The following is a 20,795-nucleotide window of genomic DNA, read 5'->3' as shown; positions in this document are numbered from 1 at the left end:
AAAGACAAAAGCATTTGGGGCCGATAGACAATTAAATAAAGACATCTTAATTACTTCCAGTTTTTCAATAATTAAATAAATCTGGTTGTAAAAGTTTGTGACATTTAGGCGCACTAGCACTGACACAAGCACACGGTGGCAGCTTCAGGAACTTCACCTCTTTTTTTATTATGACAAAAAACAATTGGTTTGTTGGATGGCTTTTCGGAGACAAGTGTGAGGAATAGGAGAGAGCAATTTCAAAAACGAATTTAGAATAAGAAAATACCTTTTTGATACAATTATGGGAGGGATGTTGATGTATGGAACGGCGATGTGGGGATGGAAGGAATGGGATGAACTAGAAGGAATACAAAGAAAGTATTAGAAATAGACCAAATTACGTAGTAGAGGAGAAATAAAAATGGAGAAGATAAAGTCCGGACGCGAGGCGGGAAAGTACGAGGAAAGGAGGGAAAAGAGAAAGTGAATTGGTAAAAGAATGATTATCGACAAAGACTAAAGCGATTTGGTGGGACCAAAGAAAAAAATATTGTGAAACAAACGGATATGTATCGGCAGTGAGGTGGAGGTGGAGTGAAACAGAACGGAAGAAGAGCTTACAAAAAGGGACAAAGTTATGCAACTACAGCAACATAGAGAGAAAATCGAGAAATCACGAGGAAACAGAAGGTGCAAGGAGCGCATATCCGAGGGGTTCCGAAATATTCAAGAGGGGAAAGGAAAAACATTAAACTAATAGCGAGGTTCAGATACGGAACCGAGGAGAAAAAGCAGGAGGGAAATACTGCACGAAAAGGAACAGAAGAAAACCGGATACATGAATAGATGCAGAATTTTGCAATCTACAAAAAATATATTTACAACTTTGCCGTAAAATAATTAGGGAAGGAAATATTGCGATATACAGCATTGAAATCCCTATGGTGCGTAAACCAACCCTGTATATAGGTATAACAATTTCATTTGCTTAAATAGGTATGACTGTCAAGTGGCGTTAGCATATTGAACGACTATGACGTTATCATATGAAATGGAAAGCCTAATTTCAGTGTATATCATCGTTATTGTTTTGAGTGTTCGAAAAACTCCGAAAAAGAAATAAAATTTGCCAGTAATCAAATTTAATAAACCCATCGAGAAGACAAACGAATCATCCACTTCAGTAATATTCTTATTAAATTACTAAAGGGTGAATGAAATGGCAGCAGTTTGAAATCCAAAAAGAACATCTATTGATGAGGGTCTGTAAGGGACAAACGTGATAAGAAAACAAAAGGGCGGATGTTTTGAATAAATACGATGGCGGCTTTAAACTTTCACTTTAGCTACGCCTTTGCTTATAATTATAACTTGCAGCATTTAGGGCGTACGTAATACTTTTACGATCACGAATACATCAAAGATGAATTTTTTTCGTCTACATTAAAAGCTGCAAAAGTTCGGTAAAAAGTACGAAACTTTTCTCGATTCGCGAAGAATTTTCTTTGAAGTAGCCCTTTCATTAACGCCGCTTAATGTTGTTCTTGTTTTAATTGCGCTTCTTGTACATGCTTAATTTTTCATAAAACCCTTTGAGAATCGGTTGAAAGTTAGACGTTACTAATTTTCTTTGCGCTAATTTCCACAAAGACGATATGTATCTATAGATACGCTACACAGCGAAAATTAGATCGGAATATTCGATAAACTTTCTACTTGTGCAGTGCAATTTTTTTTTGAAATTTTACGAAAAAAGGAAATCTATTTGCGAAAATTCTTTATTCACGTAGGCCATGATTGGAAGTGGAATCTAGGGAAGTAATAAAAAAACACTCACGTTTTGGAACTCCTTCCTGTACTAGAGCGCATTTTTGCCCTAGCACTAAAAAGTATAAGTTTGGGTAATAAGCATAGAGGCGATGGTGCTAATGAATGAATTTGAAAAAAAAATACGATTTCGGGTAAAATTTAATACAAAACACGTCAGTAAAATGACATTACCTGACTCGGCCTCAAAGGGGCCTCGCACTTCAATATGTCCTCGCCAGTAATGTGTCATTTTCCTGACTTTTATGTAAATAACTATTTTTTTGAAAAAGCAAATCTGAAAAATACGGAAACTAATCGATCAAATTCAATAAAATTTCAGCCCTAAATCCAGGAAATCAAAACCTTTTCAATAGTATTTTACATGTTCTGTTGGGTTTGCGGTGTGCTACCCTGCATTACAAAAATTCTTTACTCACCACAAATCATTTCCATCTATTATTATTATTACCATATAACGCTTATTGCCAAGAGTCGTCCGGTGCGTCACGAAATGTATAGTGAGTTGGGTCTCAAAAATAAAGGCAAAAAAAAGAAATATTCCATGATTAACAAGACGTGCCAATGGTAGGGCTGTTGCGTCCCCAAAATAATAAGTTTTACATTTACTTATTCCTTTGAAATTCTTTCAAGGAAATTATTCTTAGCTCGCCTTGTATATTGTACTGTATATGCGCACTCGTCGAACAACGTTCGATTCGAATACAAGATGTCTTCGTACAAACGTCAACAATGAACGTGATTGTTAAAAAGCAGAATGTCATTTCGCCGAATTTAATTTGTACATCGCCGTGAAAGCTTTCGTCGTTATCTGTAACACAAAATTTCGTTGTTTTTGTCCCATTCGACAAATCCGAATTAGTTCGCTGTTTAATCGACCAACAATCTAGGTTATCGCTAAGCAGGAGCCAGTCAACCTTTGTCGTCGCATCGCTTATCGCCTTCATTTGCTTTATTTCGCCTTAGTCTATAGGGGGATTTACACGGTTTTCATAGTCGGAACATGAGTGTTTTAGAATAGTTCAGATAAGTTGAACACTTAAAATAGCAGCATGTTTTTAATTTTCTTATTTTTCTGGGATAAGTGAATCTCAATGCTTTTATTTTGTTTTTGGGGAATGTTTTGCAAGAAATTCCCCTTATGCGATGGTCCGCCCGTCGGCTGTTCTTCGTCTAACTCGAGAATGAAAAGAGACAGCGATGTGAAACCCTTTGGCTTACCTATTCCAGCTACTGATGGAACCGTGTAAATCTCCCTTAAGAAGACCTACTTTAAAACAACAATACCGAGTGGTCCAAAATAACTGGGGACAATTTACTTTAAGGAGGTTTCTAAAAAGGCTAAACTGAGAGCTAAATAAGCATTCTAGGATCATCTCTACGATTATTTTTAGGAAAAGGATATTGTTACGTCCAAAGACGAAATACCTTTAAGAAAGTAAAGGAACTAGTTTATTTTTCGGCTCTATGTTCTATTATTTTTTATTTCCTTGACTGCCCCAAGCAAAGGTGACCACTGCTAAATTATTGTTGTTGTTTGCGCCCTAAAAATACTAATAATAAATGGGGATCTTGTACTGATTTTTAACTAAAATGGTTTATAATTCATACACACAGTCAATTGACAGTAGCTCTAGCTCCGTCAGTAGAAGTTATCTGAACAAAACTGATTTTCTCTGGTCTGGGCTTTTATTTTATGCTTATTTTCTGACGTTTATATTAAGTGGACCTTAATTTGTCCCTTTTTTCTCTCTGTACCTACTTTAGAGCTCAACATTACGACACTATTATGACTATGATTTCTTTCTCGAAGGTTCTTCCGTACTATTACTGAAACCTTGCGCGAAGAGTGCAAAGGTACCTGTCGCTCAGATCGCCTTTCTTAAATAATGGAAGCTGTGTAAATCTCAGATATTGTTTTAACTAAAATCGAGATGTAAAATTACACCAGACCAATTCCCTTTGTACGAGAGTTCGTGCGTAAAATTTATACGAAAATCAAACCCACTGGACCCGGAGACGTATGAAACAGGCGTATTGTTTCCTTCCAAATGGTTCTTTTCTATTCCAGAATTCTTAGGGTGTTTCTCGCCCTTGCATGAGCCTATCGCGGTAGTGGAGCGAAGGAAAGAAGTGTACAATCATTTTATTATTTCCATGTCTACCACCCCCCAATCACTTCATAACTTTATATCAAATGTCCAGCAGAACTTCCCTGTAATTTCTAGCTTGCTGCAAAGGATAAAATGATTTATTCCTTACGCCCAGAAGACAATTGAAACAACACTAAGGAAAATTAACGTGAGGTAGAGTTATTAAATCGCGCACCTGTAAATGGAAAAACCCGATTGTAATTTATTGTAGGTAACTGATAACGCCAAATAATCTTGAATTGGACTCGTTTGTTATAATGGCAGTTATTCCGCGGTCGGGTTTATGTGTGTTATAGCGTAACGTTTGTTCTTTGAACTTAATATTTAGTAAGGGTGAAGTATGGTGGTGAATAGAGGATGCTGTCGTGCAAAGAAAGGTAGAGTTAATCATATTGTTTTCAATGAATAAGTTCTCATTCGTTTTGAAATCGCGCTAATTTTGAATTTGCAAATCTTTTTTTGTTTATTGTACGATATTTTAATTTACGATTACCTATTTTAGAACTTTCGTACGTAGGTATATACATCTGTTGCTGTTGCAATCAAAATTAAATGTGCTTTTTGTCGTTAGAAAATAGATTAAGGTCCTGTAATTCACGTTGTCGATATTATTGGAAACGGCACAGATTAATTGTAGTTAACTGTGGAAAAAGGGAGGATATTGGATTGTTGAATTTTTGAACCCCTGTTTATTTTTTCATCAAAGAACTACAACTGCATTCGTTGGGTTAATTTTGTTAGTATTCTTTCCTCGGATTGGAGACTATAATTTTGAAATGTGCATATAACAACTTCTTTTAATTAATGTAATTTTTATGACACATCATTGCAAAGTGTTGACCTTGTTCGATGATGAATCACTATTCAGTACTTCAATCGCGTTTGATTTATCTTTGCCGCTTCACTGTTTTTTGATTTCATAGGTACATGTGACTATATCCCCTGCAATGGAGAGCATCGTAAATGTCGAGTCTAGACGTTCGATGGGAAATTTTATTTTCTTACAAGTACACAAATCAAAATACACTCAAAAAAATAGGTCTATTTGAATTTTCAGAGGGCCATATTTCTGTTGCTCCCTTTTTCAACCCCTACGACGTAGTAACCGTAATACACAATACCACACTTATTTAAAGTCTCTAAATTTTGGCAACGCTACCCAATCCATTAGACGACAAGTTGACCCTCCTGGAAACCATGATCACTAGGTAAAAATGTGTATTATAAAAATCCCTAAACATATACAGTGTGTCTACTGAAGTTGGCAACACGAGGAACTTTTTTATTATTAATTTTACGAAAAAAATACGTTATCATTCAGTTAAAAATTTAAATTGTTGTATTTCCATAACAACACTTTTCCCTCCGGAGACAGGAAAAGTAAAATCTGCTCTAGAGATAATGTCAAACTTTGGTGCCTACTACTCAGTCGAACAATGACCTAATACTTTCACGATTGAAGAAAAAATAATTTATTTTACAATCATCTTGAATATCGTGCTGAATAATAATTGCATACTAAGCTTGATTTTTTTCTTGATAACAAATTTCGATTTAACAAACAAAGGTACTCTGCGATCAAAAAGGAGTTGCTGTCGAGCCATCTTTGGAATTACATGGGAAATCTTAACTTGAACTTCGAAAGGCGACTGGACATCAATCGCCCGCTATTTTACTCCTGATCAAAATTCATATTATTTGACACAGCTATTAGACGGAAAAAATTTGTTATCCGACGGTTGCATTTTAGCTTTCAGATCATACAGAACTTTTTATGAAGAATAACTTTTTAGCGCATTTTTGATTCTCAAACCTGAATTCGACAATTTATGAATTTCGTTCAAAGGGATGCTCTTCTAAATCGATACGAGATATCGGCAACTTCCAGCATCTCTTTTGAAAACTGAAGCCGAAGTTCATAAGTTATGAATTTCATTCAAAGGTCGCGTTTTATATATTGCAGCAGGCTTTGTTGCAAATAGGGTTGAGAATTTCCTTTGTTTTTAATAAAAATTCAAATTTGAACAAAAAAAACTGTATTACAAAAAAGATAATCAAAAGCCGACGGCTAGCTTTATTCTTTCTCTCCAAATCTTTACCTCTTTTGTATTTTTTTTTTTGCAAAAAGCAAAAGCAAAAGAACAATAACACTAAATAGCTATATAAAGGAACTCATATTGAAGGAAAATAATAAAAAAAATAACTATTGAAGGGCCTTCTCATTTTTTACCTCTAGATACCTTAATTTTTTTGAATCTCATTTTATTTACTTGATATTTTACTGCGGTTTCATTGCAGTTTTTTTGTTGTTATAACGCCTTACGGAATAATTGGTTAATTGCACTTCCTCCACAACTTTATTAAGCTGCGCAAATACGACAGAAAGTCTTGTATGGATGATTATGTTTTTAACGTATGCGCCTGTCAACACTTTTCTTCATAATTTGGAACGTAGTCTTATTTAATTAATAACGCACGATTACAAATTTTTTAATTCGTACGGTTAGACTCACAGAGCGTTTGAACGTTTCGTTTCTGAGAAATCATCATCAACTTTATGAACGATATACGGCACGAAATAAAAACCAAATCGGCAAATTTGAAGTCTGAAGTCTATCTTTACTGCATTATTCAAGTTTCAATAGATCTTTTGATCACAGATTCAGTCTTTTTTAATAGCTATATAAAACCACAGTCCTTATGTCATCATAATATTAAAATCACCGTGGAAACTCTTAACGAGATTGGTTGAAAAAAGATCCTTAACCAATGGAAATTAATTAATGGTTAACATTTTTGGGCGAGCTAATTATATCTAATGATTAAGTGAGAAGTATTCTTCGGAGAGATTCTAAGGGGATTCTTGAACTGGGTGTAAAAAAAGGCAGTTCGGACCCGAAACAATAAATAAATTCGCGAGGAAATTGGTCCCTATAAAAAGAGATTCTCGCAGTGAAATTAGTTAAGTTAATTGGGTGTTTTTTCAATCTTACTATGTATTTGCATACATACATGTCACATATTACACCACGGATAGATTTAATACTCAATGAATGTGTGTCTGTAACTTTCTAAACCGTTTAAATGTTTCAATTTAATGTTACAATTAGTAAAAGTAGTTGGAAGTAATTGAAATTATTCTTATTTACATAGATTTTTAGACTAAGAGCGGAGATGAATAATAATAACAACCACAATAGGAATAACCGAAAACTTTCACACGCAAAAATGTCAATAAAAACGGGATCCAGAAGCATAATGGAGAAATATTCCGTTTAAGTTATAAGAGCTCTACGTATTTAACTTAATATAGGAAATGAAATCTGTGATGTGGTATATGGGTTGGGTTATACTTATTACAATGTAGTAATTTCCTAAATGAAGTATCATCCAACTTGACAATAAACAATGTCTAGATCAAGAAATTCTTTTGTCATATGTTCCTGTTTCTACTGTATAAACCACGTAAAAAATTGTTACATTTAGCAACCGTTTGGTTGTTAGTATTTAAATTTAGTGGCCAAATATGGTTTTAATCGTAGAGATATTATCAAGGTACTTTGAATTTAGATAATGCGGTATTATATATAAAATACCTTCAGTTGCAAGATTACGTTCACTACAGGCGGGTGATCAAAAAAAGATAAACGTTTTAATATAACAAATACAAAGGAACAACGAACCCCTTTCTGTAGAAAATTATGTTCGAAGCTTTTGTGTAATAGACAATGCTGCGTTATACTGTATAATTCCTATTTGTGCTCGAACCGGTGCGGTATAAACTATAATATAAAACAAGGGAAATTGAAATGTTGCCAACTTATTTAATTGTCACTTACTTCTCGGGCATACTCATGCCTACTACCTACATACCTTCCGTACACCAACGCCGTTTTCTTTAATTAGGTTCTCCTAGTTCTTTCCACACGTCGTCGTGCTCTTAGAATGATGCAATTGCACAAAAGTACTCACCTAAACGGAAATGAGTGTACCTTTAACCTTGGGTGTTTTATAAGTATCCCATAGCCTTCAACCTTACAAATTATTAAGCGTTTTCGTATTATACGCCAAGCGAACATTATAATTACAAACCGTTACAAAATCTTTACACAGAAACAAAGCTCTCCTGAAATTGGGATAGAAAAAGGCGAATTGCAAATGACTCTTATCACGATTAATAAGTCCTTTGTCTGCCAAAGAAGAACCTTCACTCCGAAAATGTCACCTCAAAAGCCCGCCCGAGCTTTAGAGACACCCTACATCCTTCGCCTTCTGCTGAAATGATTCCATCAGTTAAACGCAGTTAAGCTTTAAGTTATAGCTGTTTTAGTGCAGATTCGAGAAACTGATAATGTTCAGTGGATCGTAAAGACGGAAAATTTCTAATTATTGTAATATCAAGTCGGATTGTTCTGACATAAATGTAGATTAGAGATATCCACGGCTTTCTTGGTCCTTAACTTAACATGGAACGTGTACATGTTAACAGTATTTGTATAAGTTTGTCTTAGCTACGCTTCGGTTTTATTGCTATCGCTTCCGTACAAATTTCACTTACACGCACGACGAAACGTTTGTAATTTAAAAGCGGCCTTTGTGGATATTACAACCAGATCATAATCGGAATGGTTGTAATACATTTGCAGCCCATTGGCAGGAGCTTTGGACGAGGAATTAATTACATCATCGTATCATTGGCGCATGTAAGTGAAAAAATTGGCGATTGTAATACAATAGTAACATAATAATGCGAACATGAGCGACAGAGTTTGAATGTAATTCAAGCTTTACATTGCTTGCGTATTCGGTGGGCACAGAATAGCAAGCGAGAGCTTTTAATTAATTAACAAAGTCATCTCGTTTTATTATGGTATCACCAAATGTATTTTCAAAGGTTTCCAAATTGTTGTGAAAATTTAACAGTAAATTGAAAAAGATAATTCACGGCGAATGAAGAAACAATACAGTAATCGAATATAATTTTCTACTAACCTTGTTCTGGATTTCTGTATATGAAGTAAGAATGTAGGTTGATCTGCTTTAAATCTCGCTCAGATTCGAAAAGATTTCATTATCGAATTGAAAACTGCTTCCGCCCTTCTGCTGTCAAGGTGCGTTCGGTTGCTAATTATTAATTAATTGGCGATAAGAATTTATGCAATGCTCGGGACAGGTATCGTTCGCGCAAAATAAAATTAGTTTTTGATTATTTGGTTTGCAATAGAACAGCGAAGTTATTCTGTCTTCGTTTAATTTTAATTTGGCTATAGAGAAAACTGCTCATGTACCGTTCCTTCATAACGCTACAATAACCCGAAAGCACTCGATATTACGTTTTTTCCACTGCGGAAAATTAACAATTCGAGAACTAAGATTATTTGTAGAACGTCATACTTATATTAGTCTCGTTCCACGTTTTAAAAATGTTATTAGCTTAAACTCGTCCGTTTTCTGGAACCAATGAAGCGAAGAATTGTTTAACTTTTAACTAAACGCGCAAAGACAATTTTCACGGTACAATACCAAAACGTAGTTTTTTCGGTTCGTGGTTCTACGAATAATAATCTTGCTTTTCTTCTCCATGATGACACTTGCAACATGTGCGTCTTTTTCCAAAATAAGAAGTGCGTCGGCGGAAACGAACTTATTGAGCAAGAATTTTTATCTTAACTACTTTCGCTGTACAGGAATAAAATCTTTTTGGTCCGGGTCCGTTAACTTGGCCCCCCCACTGAAAGATTTGATAGCCGTATTATTTTAAAATGAATGCGCTCGTTATGCGCTCATATGCGCCACGAAAATAACTCTTGAGCCATTATCGTTTTTTAGAAATCCAAAAAAACGTTTGGTGGGGCCAAGTGAACGTAGCCCCCCCCCCCCAGTACGTATTTTGTCGCTTGTAACTAGGTCACCTGATACATTTGGTTATGCGCTCAATTGCGCCACTTGAGCGCCATTACGGTTAAGTCATAAACAAATTTTAAAAAGTGGGGGGGGGGTAACTTCGTTATTTTAAACCCCTATTTTTTATTACATTTTGGATTCTACGTGAAATTTCAGTTCTTTTGATACCCACATGTCGATATCTACCACTTATGGTTTTTAAGTTATTTTGACTTTAAGAAAAGAAATGGCGGATGCAGATGGTACTTTGATAATTGATTACTTGAAAACGGTTGTAGTTATAGCAACCCATTATCAGTGCATAGAGAATGAATAGGGCTTTCATTTAGTGTACTTAAAAAAAAGTTAAGTTGCGGACAACCGCACCTATGGAGATCCAAAGTTATGAAACTTCAAAGACTAAAAACTCAGTTTTTTTTTAATTGAATGACCATTTTCTCACTATTACTATTCCTACTATTAACAGACGATCAAATCAAATAACACTAACATCCATCGTCTTAATAGTATCTTTGACTTCTCCGCATTCCCATTAGCATCACTTTTACTTTTACTCGAGGTGCGTACATACAATTTCATTTAAATATCTTAACAAATACAAAAATTAGATTGCGCATGCGCAATATTATTTTTTCATCTTCAAAATTGTTTGAGGTTTAATGAATATTTACTGACACAGAAAACCGGGCATTTATATGTTCTTTGTAACAAGAATTTATTATAAAAGATACCATTCTTTGAAGGTTCGAGCAGTTTTTGGGTTGTAACTGTTTGGCCCGTTAGTCTACGTAACTAAAAAAACAATAGCGACCTTTCTGATATCCTTAAGAACATGTGTACCAATTTTCAAAGCGACCGGACGTTTCTAAACAAAATTATCGTGCACAGGCAGACGGGCAGACATACAGCAGTACAAAATTATAAACGATCTCGAGGATCGTTAATACATGAACTACATTGCGGCATAATGCATTAACTCCAAACTAAGTAAGTTAATACCTATGAGTTATTGGCGACTATTGCAAACCGAGTTAAAATTGCACCATTAGAACATAACTGCACCGCATACCCAAATAAAACTGCATTCATTATAAGAAGGTACAAAATTTGGAAAATATAATTATAAATCAAACGATATCACGCTTGGATCTTTGAAATTGACAGCTAATGACAGTTCGATAGTTTAGTTCGTAATTGAAACTTCTAACAGACAGAATTCGTCAGTCGTTTTATTTTTCAGGGTAATAGTGACTCGTTTTAACCAATCACAGTGAAGGTTAAACTGTCCCTATGCTTTCTACCGCTACCTTCTTAAAATGAATAGCGTTATAGTTCTATAGGTACTAAAAAAGGTTCTCAAAAACTATAATGCGCAAAGATTTATGTTAACGGCTCATTTTAGCGCATGATGAAAGGTACGATGTAGTAGAAAAAACATGTTAAAAAACGTAACTTTTGAAAACGTTAAGTTAGCCCCCCCCCTTTTTAAAAATTTTTTATGGCTTAACCGTAGTGGCGTTAGCTTTAATTCAAGTGGCTCAATTGAGCGCATAACCAAATGTATCAGGTGACCTAGTTACAAGGAACAAAACACGTACTGGGGGGGGCTACGTTCACTTGGCCCCCCCCCAAATGTTTTTTCGGATTTCTAAAAAACGATAATGGCGCAAGAGTTATTATCGGTGGCACATATGAGCGCATAACGAGCGCATTCATTTTAAAATAATACGAGTATCAAATCTCTCAGTGGGGGGCCAAGTTAACGAACCCAAAAATTACTGCCAGAACTATCCATAAAAACTACCCTCGATCCTTACTTCTATCGAAAATTGGAAAAAAAATTCAACTCCTTTTGTAAGCTACTGTTACAAAAATTAGGTTGTAGCCTCTATCTAAAAATGTTTTAATGTATATTTAAATTGATTAATGTTGGATAATCATGCAAATTTTCTCGTATTAGATAGCTTTAGTGCCCTTGGCACAAGTGATTTTTGGGCAAGGGTCATAGTTCACTACATACCCTTTCATTCATTAAATGTTATAGACTGGGAGGCCCCTAAATACCTTTGTGAACATTGATGTGGCGGTAAATCAATTTTGGAACACTTTTCATATTTACTCCTGTAGTCTCGTGCGTAAGAGTAAATCAAATATAAATATTAGTTATCCTTGTTGGGTAAGGAAAGAAAACATCCAAGAAAAATAGTTAAACATTATACAAATCAATTCCAATAAATATTTCTACGAGACCCACTAAGAACCCTGGAAGAAGATAAAAAATGTCATAACCATACGTTACGTGAGGTACCTTGCGAACGCTGAGGCAAAGATAATAGGAAATGGAAATGCTTTTTGTATCAATGTGGTACTGCGGTATCTGTACATATACGGCGTTACGAACTAACGAATGACGCATTCGTAAAATCGAAATTTTTGCTGGCATAAGCATACCATTATTTGTTTTAAGATAGTAGGGGTCCTTTAAACAACAATTGAAAATTTATTCAATTAAATTTAACTCAGTTAGAAGACTTTCGTTCCTTAATATTAAAAATAATTTAACTGAACATTGGAAAACCATAACTTTTCCTAACCGAGTTCCTACACGCCTATAGACATGTAGTGTGTAGTGACCTTACATCCATTCCAAAAAGGTGCATGACTATGGGAATGTAGAAGGGGTTTTGGGTGTACATGAGACTTGAACCCTCGACTCGTATTCGCTCAATGTGCCCTTTCCAAGTCTGGCATTATGATTTCACTGACCTGGTCAGACCCAGTTGAAGTCCTCGAAGATTGAGCCCATCAAGGTCTGGTCTCCTTCTATACGTAAATGGAACAACATCGGCCCGTTCTGAGTTAACCGAAAGGCCACGGCTACTGCACCACCTATCCACCTGTTCAAGAGCCTCCCACATGAGCTCTTTCACGGAGTTTGGAGTGACGATCGTGAAGTCGTCCGGCGTGTCGAGAAAATTGCGGTAAACCACAAAGAACTAATTGTTTAAAAATCATCGCACAAAATCTGTCTCTTTTTGAGTGCGGAGGAGCGCGTTTAGTACCAGACACCACAGCAGTATAGACAACCTGCGAACATCCTCTAGTAATCGATGAGCTCATCTCCGTCGTCCAGATTAAGGATATAATGACTCTGCTTCCGAGCATGACTCCCTAATTGAATCGAACGTGGTGTTGTTAAACGCACGCTTGATATCTAGAAACTCTCCCAGGGCTACCCCCCTGGCCGCCTCCGTCGACATACCAGCCCTGAAAGCATGTTCGAATGGACGTAGTGGTCTAAAAACCAGTTTTAGAAGAAACCGAGGAAGAAACGATTATAGGCTTCACCATATGTCATATTTAGCACCACCCAGCTAGGTAGGTACATAACTCTTACCTTTCTCCAGCTTCCGGGAATCTACCCTGAAGCCAGGGAGGCTCTAAAGAGATGCAACAAATGTAAGAGCAGCGTCTCTAGGTTTTTCTGCAGCCTGTCTGCAGTGTCCCCATTTCTTTCCCCGGGTCTTTCAAAATGATTTTTTGAAGACCCTCCACGTTACCACAGTAGGCCCTCCATGATCCTCTTTTAGATCTTTGAATACGGTCCTTATATCTACACTGAGCGATCTTAAGATCTTCCCAGTCCACAGGTAGCTTAGTTCACTAATCCAACGATTAAATGCGTAACATCTTGAATAGGATAGGTCTTCACTGAGTAACTGGATGTGGTTTTAGATTGCCATGTTATTGTTAATAGTGTGAAAATTCGCGAGTTGGACGATTTTATTTTGTGTAATCCGAACAGTTCTTTGCATTAGAAAGGAGGAAGGAGGTGCACGAATTTTACCAATGACTATAACTATATTTTTTTCCGACCGATCGATGTAACTGATTTTTGCCCAGTAACTTTCACCTTGCCTACGCTATTCACATAATCCCAAAATACGTATCCTAACTTTCTTGGCCCCCCGTGGAAAATCTTCTAATCACGTTCATTCACGGCACTCGTATACCAGCGTTTCGATGTTCTCCAACGACCCGCATAAACATTCACCTCGCGAGCCAGAAAAACATAGGCTTCCTGCTCGATTCCTAATCACAAAACCACCATATTTTGTTAACCACTCGTGGACCAAAAACAAATGAATGAAAACTTTTCCGGACTCGTCCCCACTCTTTTCCGATTGACAAGAGCATCCCCAAAATGGTGCTAATTAAGGTCCACATATTCCGCGCATTTTGGTACCATAAGTTCCCATGGACTCGAAATAAGATCATTCTGACTGAGCGGTTTTGAGCACGTAAACCTCATTAAGTTAGTCTTATCTACTCTCAATGCCGGACATACAGACGCCATTAACTCCCTAAATCCAAAAAATAAATATCGCCAATTTGATCAGGAACCTACGGAATTTTAAAAATGTAGAATTAATACAGTTGGGTCGAAAGTGACCATTTAATGGGAACACCCGATATATTCCTTGATATGCAATCCCTGTGGAGGCCAAGAACGGGGCCAAGAACAAGAGAGGGACAATAAATAAATAAATAAAATAATATGCCTTAAAAACGCAAAAATTTTTTATTTGTTACTCAGTTGTAAACGTTGATTAACAAGACAAAACGCAAACGGGTAAACGTCGTCTTTAAACGCTACTGACTTGTAAAACTGACAGCAGACCTGTAAAACTGACAGCAGACCTGTAAAAATTTTACAAGTTAGTAATCTAGTAATTTCATTGGCCAGAATTAATGCGAAGTCTCTGTTACATGGATAACATGATATTTTAGACATTTCTTCAAGATTAATTTAAGAACTAATTATTTACGTTTACTATTGTTTACAAATGAGTAACAAATAAAATATTGTACATTATACGCCAGGTAATAGTTTTTACTGGCTCTAGGAGATGACAAGCTCGCCTAACGGCTCGCTAGTCAACTTCTCCTATCGCCAGTAAAAACTCACTTACCTGGCTAATAATGTAAAATACTATAACATGACATGACATTCTGTTTTGAAAAGTAAAACATGCATAACTTTGACATACGGTGACCAATTAGTTCAAATTCTCTACTTTCGATTGTGATCCTGTGGGTCATATTTAATTTCTTTATTTATGGCCAAACTACTTTGAGAAAAAGTAGCCGTAGTGATAAGTAAATTAATCTAGACCAAGGTGTGCTGCTATTGATTTTCCAAAGTTGGTAGGTCCCAACTGGCCAAAGGATAAATTCATACCGGTGCCAGTGAGACTGGGCTGTCTGGCATTGTCATAGGAACAGCAAAATACAAAGCCAGAAGAGAAACTATTTAAGCACTAATCAAAATCACAAACGATTATTTGTGCCAATTTCACGCATATAGGGAAATTAACAAACTTTCCAGTAGAGAAATTAATCATAAATGTAACAAAAGAAATTCGCATAGGGACCGATTCTCATTTTCCGTGTAACTAAATTTCGCCTAAAATATTGCATGCTTAATTAAGGTTTTGAAATTATTACGCAGCCTAGTCTTGTTATACTGAGGCTTTCCAGGTCAATTAAGGTTACCATGAAGCAGTTGTCTGACAAATTTTCACCTGCAGAAGTTCGCAAATTACCGCGAGTTTCAGTCGTTAAATTTGTTATCACCAACGATAATGGTTTATGCTTAGTATTTACGCAACAATTCTAATACCTACTAGGAGATTTAATTAGAATTTTGTTGGAAGACTATCATTTATCGTATTATGGCGTCGAAGCGCGACGGTGTCGTCTCATAAAATCAGAGACTTACATCGAGCTTTTACCAGCGGGCGAATTTTACATGACAATAGACGCGAATTTAGCAGCGCGGATCGAGTAGGCCTCGCAAACAAACACAGAGGACTTAGGAATGCTGACAAATGGAGGCTCCTAGTTGCGTATTCATGATTTACCGTCCTTATTGCATGTGGGCCTAAGCATGTACATAAGAAAAGATGGTGCCTACTTTTCCGCGTCGGAAAGTAATCGCTTGGAAATTAAGGAGAAACGCTCAAATCTGTATTATTTGCTTTTGAATTTCCATTTTCATTTAAATCCAATACAGCTTGACTTGTCAAATCTTCGGGAGAAACTCATAATTCCGGGAACGAGTCAGACGGTAGATTTAAAAGACATTTATCAAAATGAATGTTCCTTTTAGCGGGTCACAGGCAAACAATGGAAAGTTAAATAAATTTAACTACCACCTCTCGTAGTAAAGTTTCGCTCATTCTCATGCAGATTTCACACCATTATCGCTTACCTAATGTAAAGCGTTTCCAAGATGGCCAGGGTGAGGAAATAAAATTTACTTATATAAGGTCTAAGGAATTTATCTTTTCCACTAATTTGCGCTGGATAATGTTGCGAATGAGATTTTTCGGTTATTAGGTATACTTTAGGTATCAATGAACCAGAAAAATGTAATTATATAAAAATATGATCGGTTGTAGCTCAAGGCGTGCTCGGTAATTCTCAGCATTACCTTTCACACCAAGGATACTCTTGTTCACGACGATGGTTGTTTCCAAACCGGAAGTGAAAGTTTGGTGTAAACGTGCCTAGTACTATTATTAGAATGCCACGCCCATAAATAAAACCTCTGCGTTAAATTTCCGGTATCTGACTCAAGTGTGCTTGTGGTATAATTTTTTCGACAGCTTCACGCTATTTTCTTGACACTGCTTAATCTAAAATCCCTACAACTTATACAACCCCCCACGCAAAGGTAGTTCTGGTTGACTTAAACTTTTTCAACCGCTCGACGCGAACGATGTCGTGACTTAACCCTCAACACTCTCCTCATAACCTTTATGTTTAATTCGTACTCATTGTGACGTGAGTTAAGGTGGCACTGCTTTTTCTCAAACCCGCCGCATAAAAGACCACTTATCTCAGTGATGATGTTAGTTCGTATGGCATATAAAATCTTCGTGAACTTGGTCTTGTTTTACTAAGTCTAGGAAGTTGAATGCCACCTAGTTTCTTTAAATGATTGGAGTTTTTTCCTATGAAACTTGGAAGGATTAAAGGAAAGCGATAAAATCTTGGATAAAATACAATATTTGCAATTTCCCGCGAGAAAATAATCCAGGTTTATTTTGACGTTTGCATCATAAATACAGCAGACGATGTATTATCTGCGTTTGACAGTATTATTATTGATTTAAAGGTATAATTCAAGCAACGCATCGATTTTGATCTTGATGGGATATTAAAAAACATAATACTAATACAGCAAGTGTTGAAAATTAACTTTGATCAAATTTCGAATATCCAAGTCCTTAAATGCAATTGTAACAAGAAAGAAATTGATCGCATACTTACGTGTGCAACCCATTTAAATTCAATTAAATATCAAGAAAAAGAAACGAAGTACGAAAAGCCTGCGCGTTAAAAATGATGCACCAATCGGAGCACGTTAACTGAACCAGCGGAGGTCCTCACTCAAAAATTATAGTGATGCTCAACCAATAATAATGTATATTTACTTAAAAAAATATGATAAAATAAATAAATGTCAATATTTTGCTGCTGAATTTGGCGATCTATAATGTTATGTCCGAAGTAAGGGATTCAGTTGGGGATCACTAGAACGTTACGCAAGCAGTTTAAGAAAATCAATTGTTGTTTTCGAGCAGTAAGGGTGAAGTAATCGGCTGAAAAATAATCTTTTTCGTGTGACTCGCCTGTACCAATATTCCGGGAAGTTTACGGTCGAAAATCAGTGAAGAATTAGTCCGAATTAGTTAAGCCGAGAAGACCTTGTAATGTAGCCGAGAAGCGACTGCGCACCTCAAAACCGAAAACTCCAGCCAAAAATACCTTCATTACAAAAACAATCAAATCCAAATTGATGTTGCCCTCTCTTAATCACACAAGAATAGCTCTAGGGACTTGATTGATTACAAGGAAGCAATATAACTGTACGTTCAGGGTTCAGATTCGTGGTTTGAGTTCAGGCGCCCGTTTTTAGCTAGGGCCTGTTGTCTAATAAAAAACCCGTAGACTTGAGAAACAGAGTTGCATTTACTGAACAGTTCTTCAGAATGGATGAAACCGTGCAGCTTCCCTTGGTAATCTTTGGATGTCTGATGAGGCGCATTTTTATTTAAACCGGTCTGTTAACAAACAGAATTGTCGTTACTGAGCAGAGGTAAATCAATGACGCCCTGCTGTGACTGTCACTTCCGAGCGTTATATTAATATGGTTGAGTTGAGACATTCTTTACCCAAGAACTACGCAGGTTTCACATCAATGAGTTCACACGGTTCCAACAAGATGGAGCAACTGCCCACACTGCAAGAATATCAATTACAGCCATACGACAGTTTTTTTCAAAATCGCACCATCTCTAAAAACTGTCATGTTCACTGGCCTGCAAGATCACCGGATCTTTCCGTTTGTGACTTCTTCTTATGGGAATTTTTGAAAAGTAAGTGTTTGGGCATCGTCCACGCACCATTCCTGAATTGAAAAAAAGGATGAGAAGAGATTGACACGATTTCTGTTGCAAAAAGTTATAGAAACATGAATGTATACGCAGAGAAAGTGGCCACCTATTAGATATTATGTTCAAGAAAATTTTCTTAAAAATATTAAATCGCATATAGTTTACGCTGCTTATAAAATTATTTAAGATTAAACCTATTTTAAGCACTTTTACTACCCTTTCAAAATCTCGCACTCTCTCGCGCCATCTTGTATAAACAATTTATACCTTACATCCTATGGTAATTACAGTAACTGCAAAGGAAAGATAACGGATACATTTATCTATTTGCGAGTCAAACACATACCACAAAAAGCTATGGACATTCTGCCGTCTCAGCTAAAACGTCACCACGTTCCTTTTCCTGCTTGAGGGAATCCAAAGCATGCGCATCCACTCGTGAATCCTCATCCTTCTTCAATTTGAATTGCTGCACTCCCTGCGAAAACTTTTTCAGTGGTGTAGTATGTATGCTTTTTTTTCTATCAATGAAATGCATGAAAAAACTGCCAGGAACTAAGGAAACATCACAACTTTTCGTTAATTGAGTCTCAGTCTCACAATGAAGGTCGGGTTGGCAAAAATCTGGGTTTTTGTATGCTTTGGGTGGGGTTTTGGGTATTTGTGTTGGGTTTTTGTGTTTTTCTTGGGTATTTGGATAATTTTTGGATATTTGTCGAATTTCCGGAACTCTAACCTCAAATTATAGAAAAATAACATTAATTTTGATTGACTGGTTGTTTTTGGTTAAGTGTTGTAATAAAATAGAAGGAGTGTTTTAGTGTGTTTCTTTTTGATATGTGAATTAAAAGTTAAAAGGTGAGTTTTACTTTTTTTAAACTATAAATATTTTCAACGTGAATTTTTCTTTTTTTTGTTGTGGAAGAATGTGGACCGTATGGACGAGAACGAGAACCCAACGAACCCAGTTCGTATTTTATATTTTAATGTAAACGTTCTTGAAACTTAGGAATAAGAATGTAAGACTGATCTATCAGTATCTGTCTGTTTCCAAATAAACTACACTATATCTTTATTAATTTATTAATTTATTAAATACTATATAAAAATTATCTTGATTTTGTCTCACTTTCTGTCTCAAATTCTGGGGGCTTTTGTATGGGTTTTTGTGTTGGTTTTTTGTATAGGTCGTTGGGTGGGTTTTTGACACAAAAACCCTGGGGGTTTTTTAAATGGGTTTTTCGTTTTGCCAACCCTGGAGAAATTAGAATTATAAAAGACCGTGATAAAACGTGCGCGAATGTTCATTTCCGACCAGAGAATAAATTATCCAGCCGTTTTATAGAGCGATTATCGTGGAAATGAAGTAAAAAATAAACCAAAAATGTTGGACTAGCACTTAAAAAAGTAATTGAGATTATAGACCTACCTGTTCGTCACTAAAAATGAATCAAAAGGAAAAATTAAATTTATAAACAATTTAATCGCATTTAATTTTACGAGCAATTTTTAAATCACACACTCGACTTGCCCAAATTGTTCTAAATTTACTGGGTCTGAATTGAAAACTGTGATAGAAATTTTATAAATAAGCGTTCACGCGAACCTAGGCCCATTTTCTTTTAACACAGACATGCCCAAATTACGCAAAAATACAATCTAACAAATAATTTCTAAAGATAATAAAATTGTATAGAAAACGGAAAACACGTGGAGCTATATAATTTACAATGTCTCATCAATTTAAATAAGAGCAATAATTTTGCGTTTTTACCTAATGAACGAACGAATCAGTATTTATGATAAACTTAAAATATTTATGGAAACTAACACTATCAAATAGCTATTACCGTTATAGAATTATGAATACAAAACAAGAGACAGGCAACAAAAGAATGTGGATTTTCTGCAGAAAATTAAAAACAATATGTAATCCTTAATTTAGTTACAAAACTTTATATTAAAACTCAATCTTTTACTGCACTAGTTCTTAAGGCAAGATGAGTGGGCGATGGAAATAAATTTTCCTCTGGTAAAGACGTTTTGTTTCCACATCGTCTACTAAGGAGTACCTTTAAATACTTCCTTCGCTTCCATTAGATGCCCCTAGGCACGCTTCAACCGTTAAAGAAGCTAGAAAATAACGTTAACAGAATGTATAACGGAAAGAAATAAAAATAAATGACGTCAGTGTTCATCCACTGGTTACGATCAAAATGAAGTGCTGAAACTTTAAAGAAACTGTTTCTTTTCCCTAATGCTAGGTAGGTGGCTAATATAAAGCTGCATGTTTCGTGTGTACGATGTGAAGTACAGCAAACGTTCCTTTGTATTTCCTCGCAATGAAGGGAGGAAGCGAATTTCCTTTATGTACCTATTCCAATAGAGACGATCTTGAGGTGCGCCGTGTATCAGAAGGAAATCCTCATCTTTACGTTCGCTTATATTAGAGCTGTTATCTTTA

At 36.0% G+C, this 20,795-nt stretch overlaps 1 protein-coding gene across 1 annotated transcript in view; it reads left to right on the top strand.

The window, feature by feature from the left end:
* Positions 1 to 4,236: 4,236 nt before the first annotated feature.
* The window catches only part of LOC116168683, a 74,688-nt gene continuing 58,129 nt past the window's right edge, over positions 4,237 to 20,795 (top strand). Inside the window, exon 1 of the mRNA XM_031484663.1 lies at positions 4,237 to 4,339. Coding sequence (XP_031340523.1) covers positions 4,303 to 4,339 — 37 coding nt within the window. The 5' untranslated portion in view covers positions 4,237 to 4,302. The remainder of the gene's footprint in view (positions 4,340 to 20,795) is intronic.

The sequence above is a fragment of the Photinus pyralis genome, unplaced genomic scaffold (genome assembly GCF_008802855.1).
Source record: "Photinus pyralis isolate 1611_PpyrPB1 unplaced genomic scaffold, Ppyr1.3 Ppyr1.4_LG1, whole genome shotgun sequence".
Lineage (NCBI taxonomy): Eukaryota > Metazoa > Arthropoda > Insecta > Coleoptera > Lampyridae > Photinus > Photinus pyralis.
Note: the sequence above shows the minus strand (reverse complement) of the source record. Positions and strands in the feature narration are given on the sequence as shown.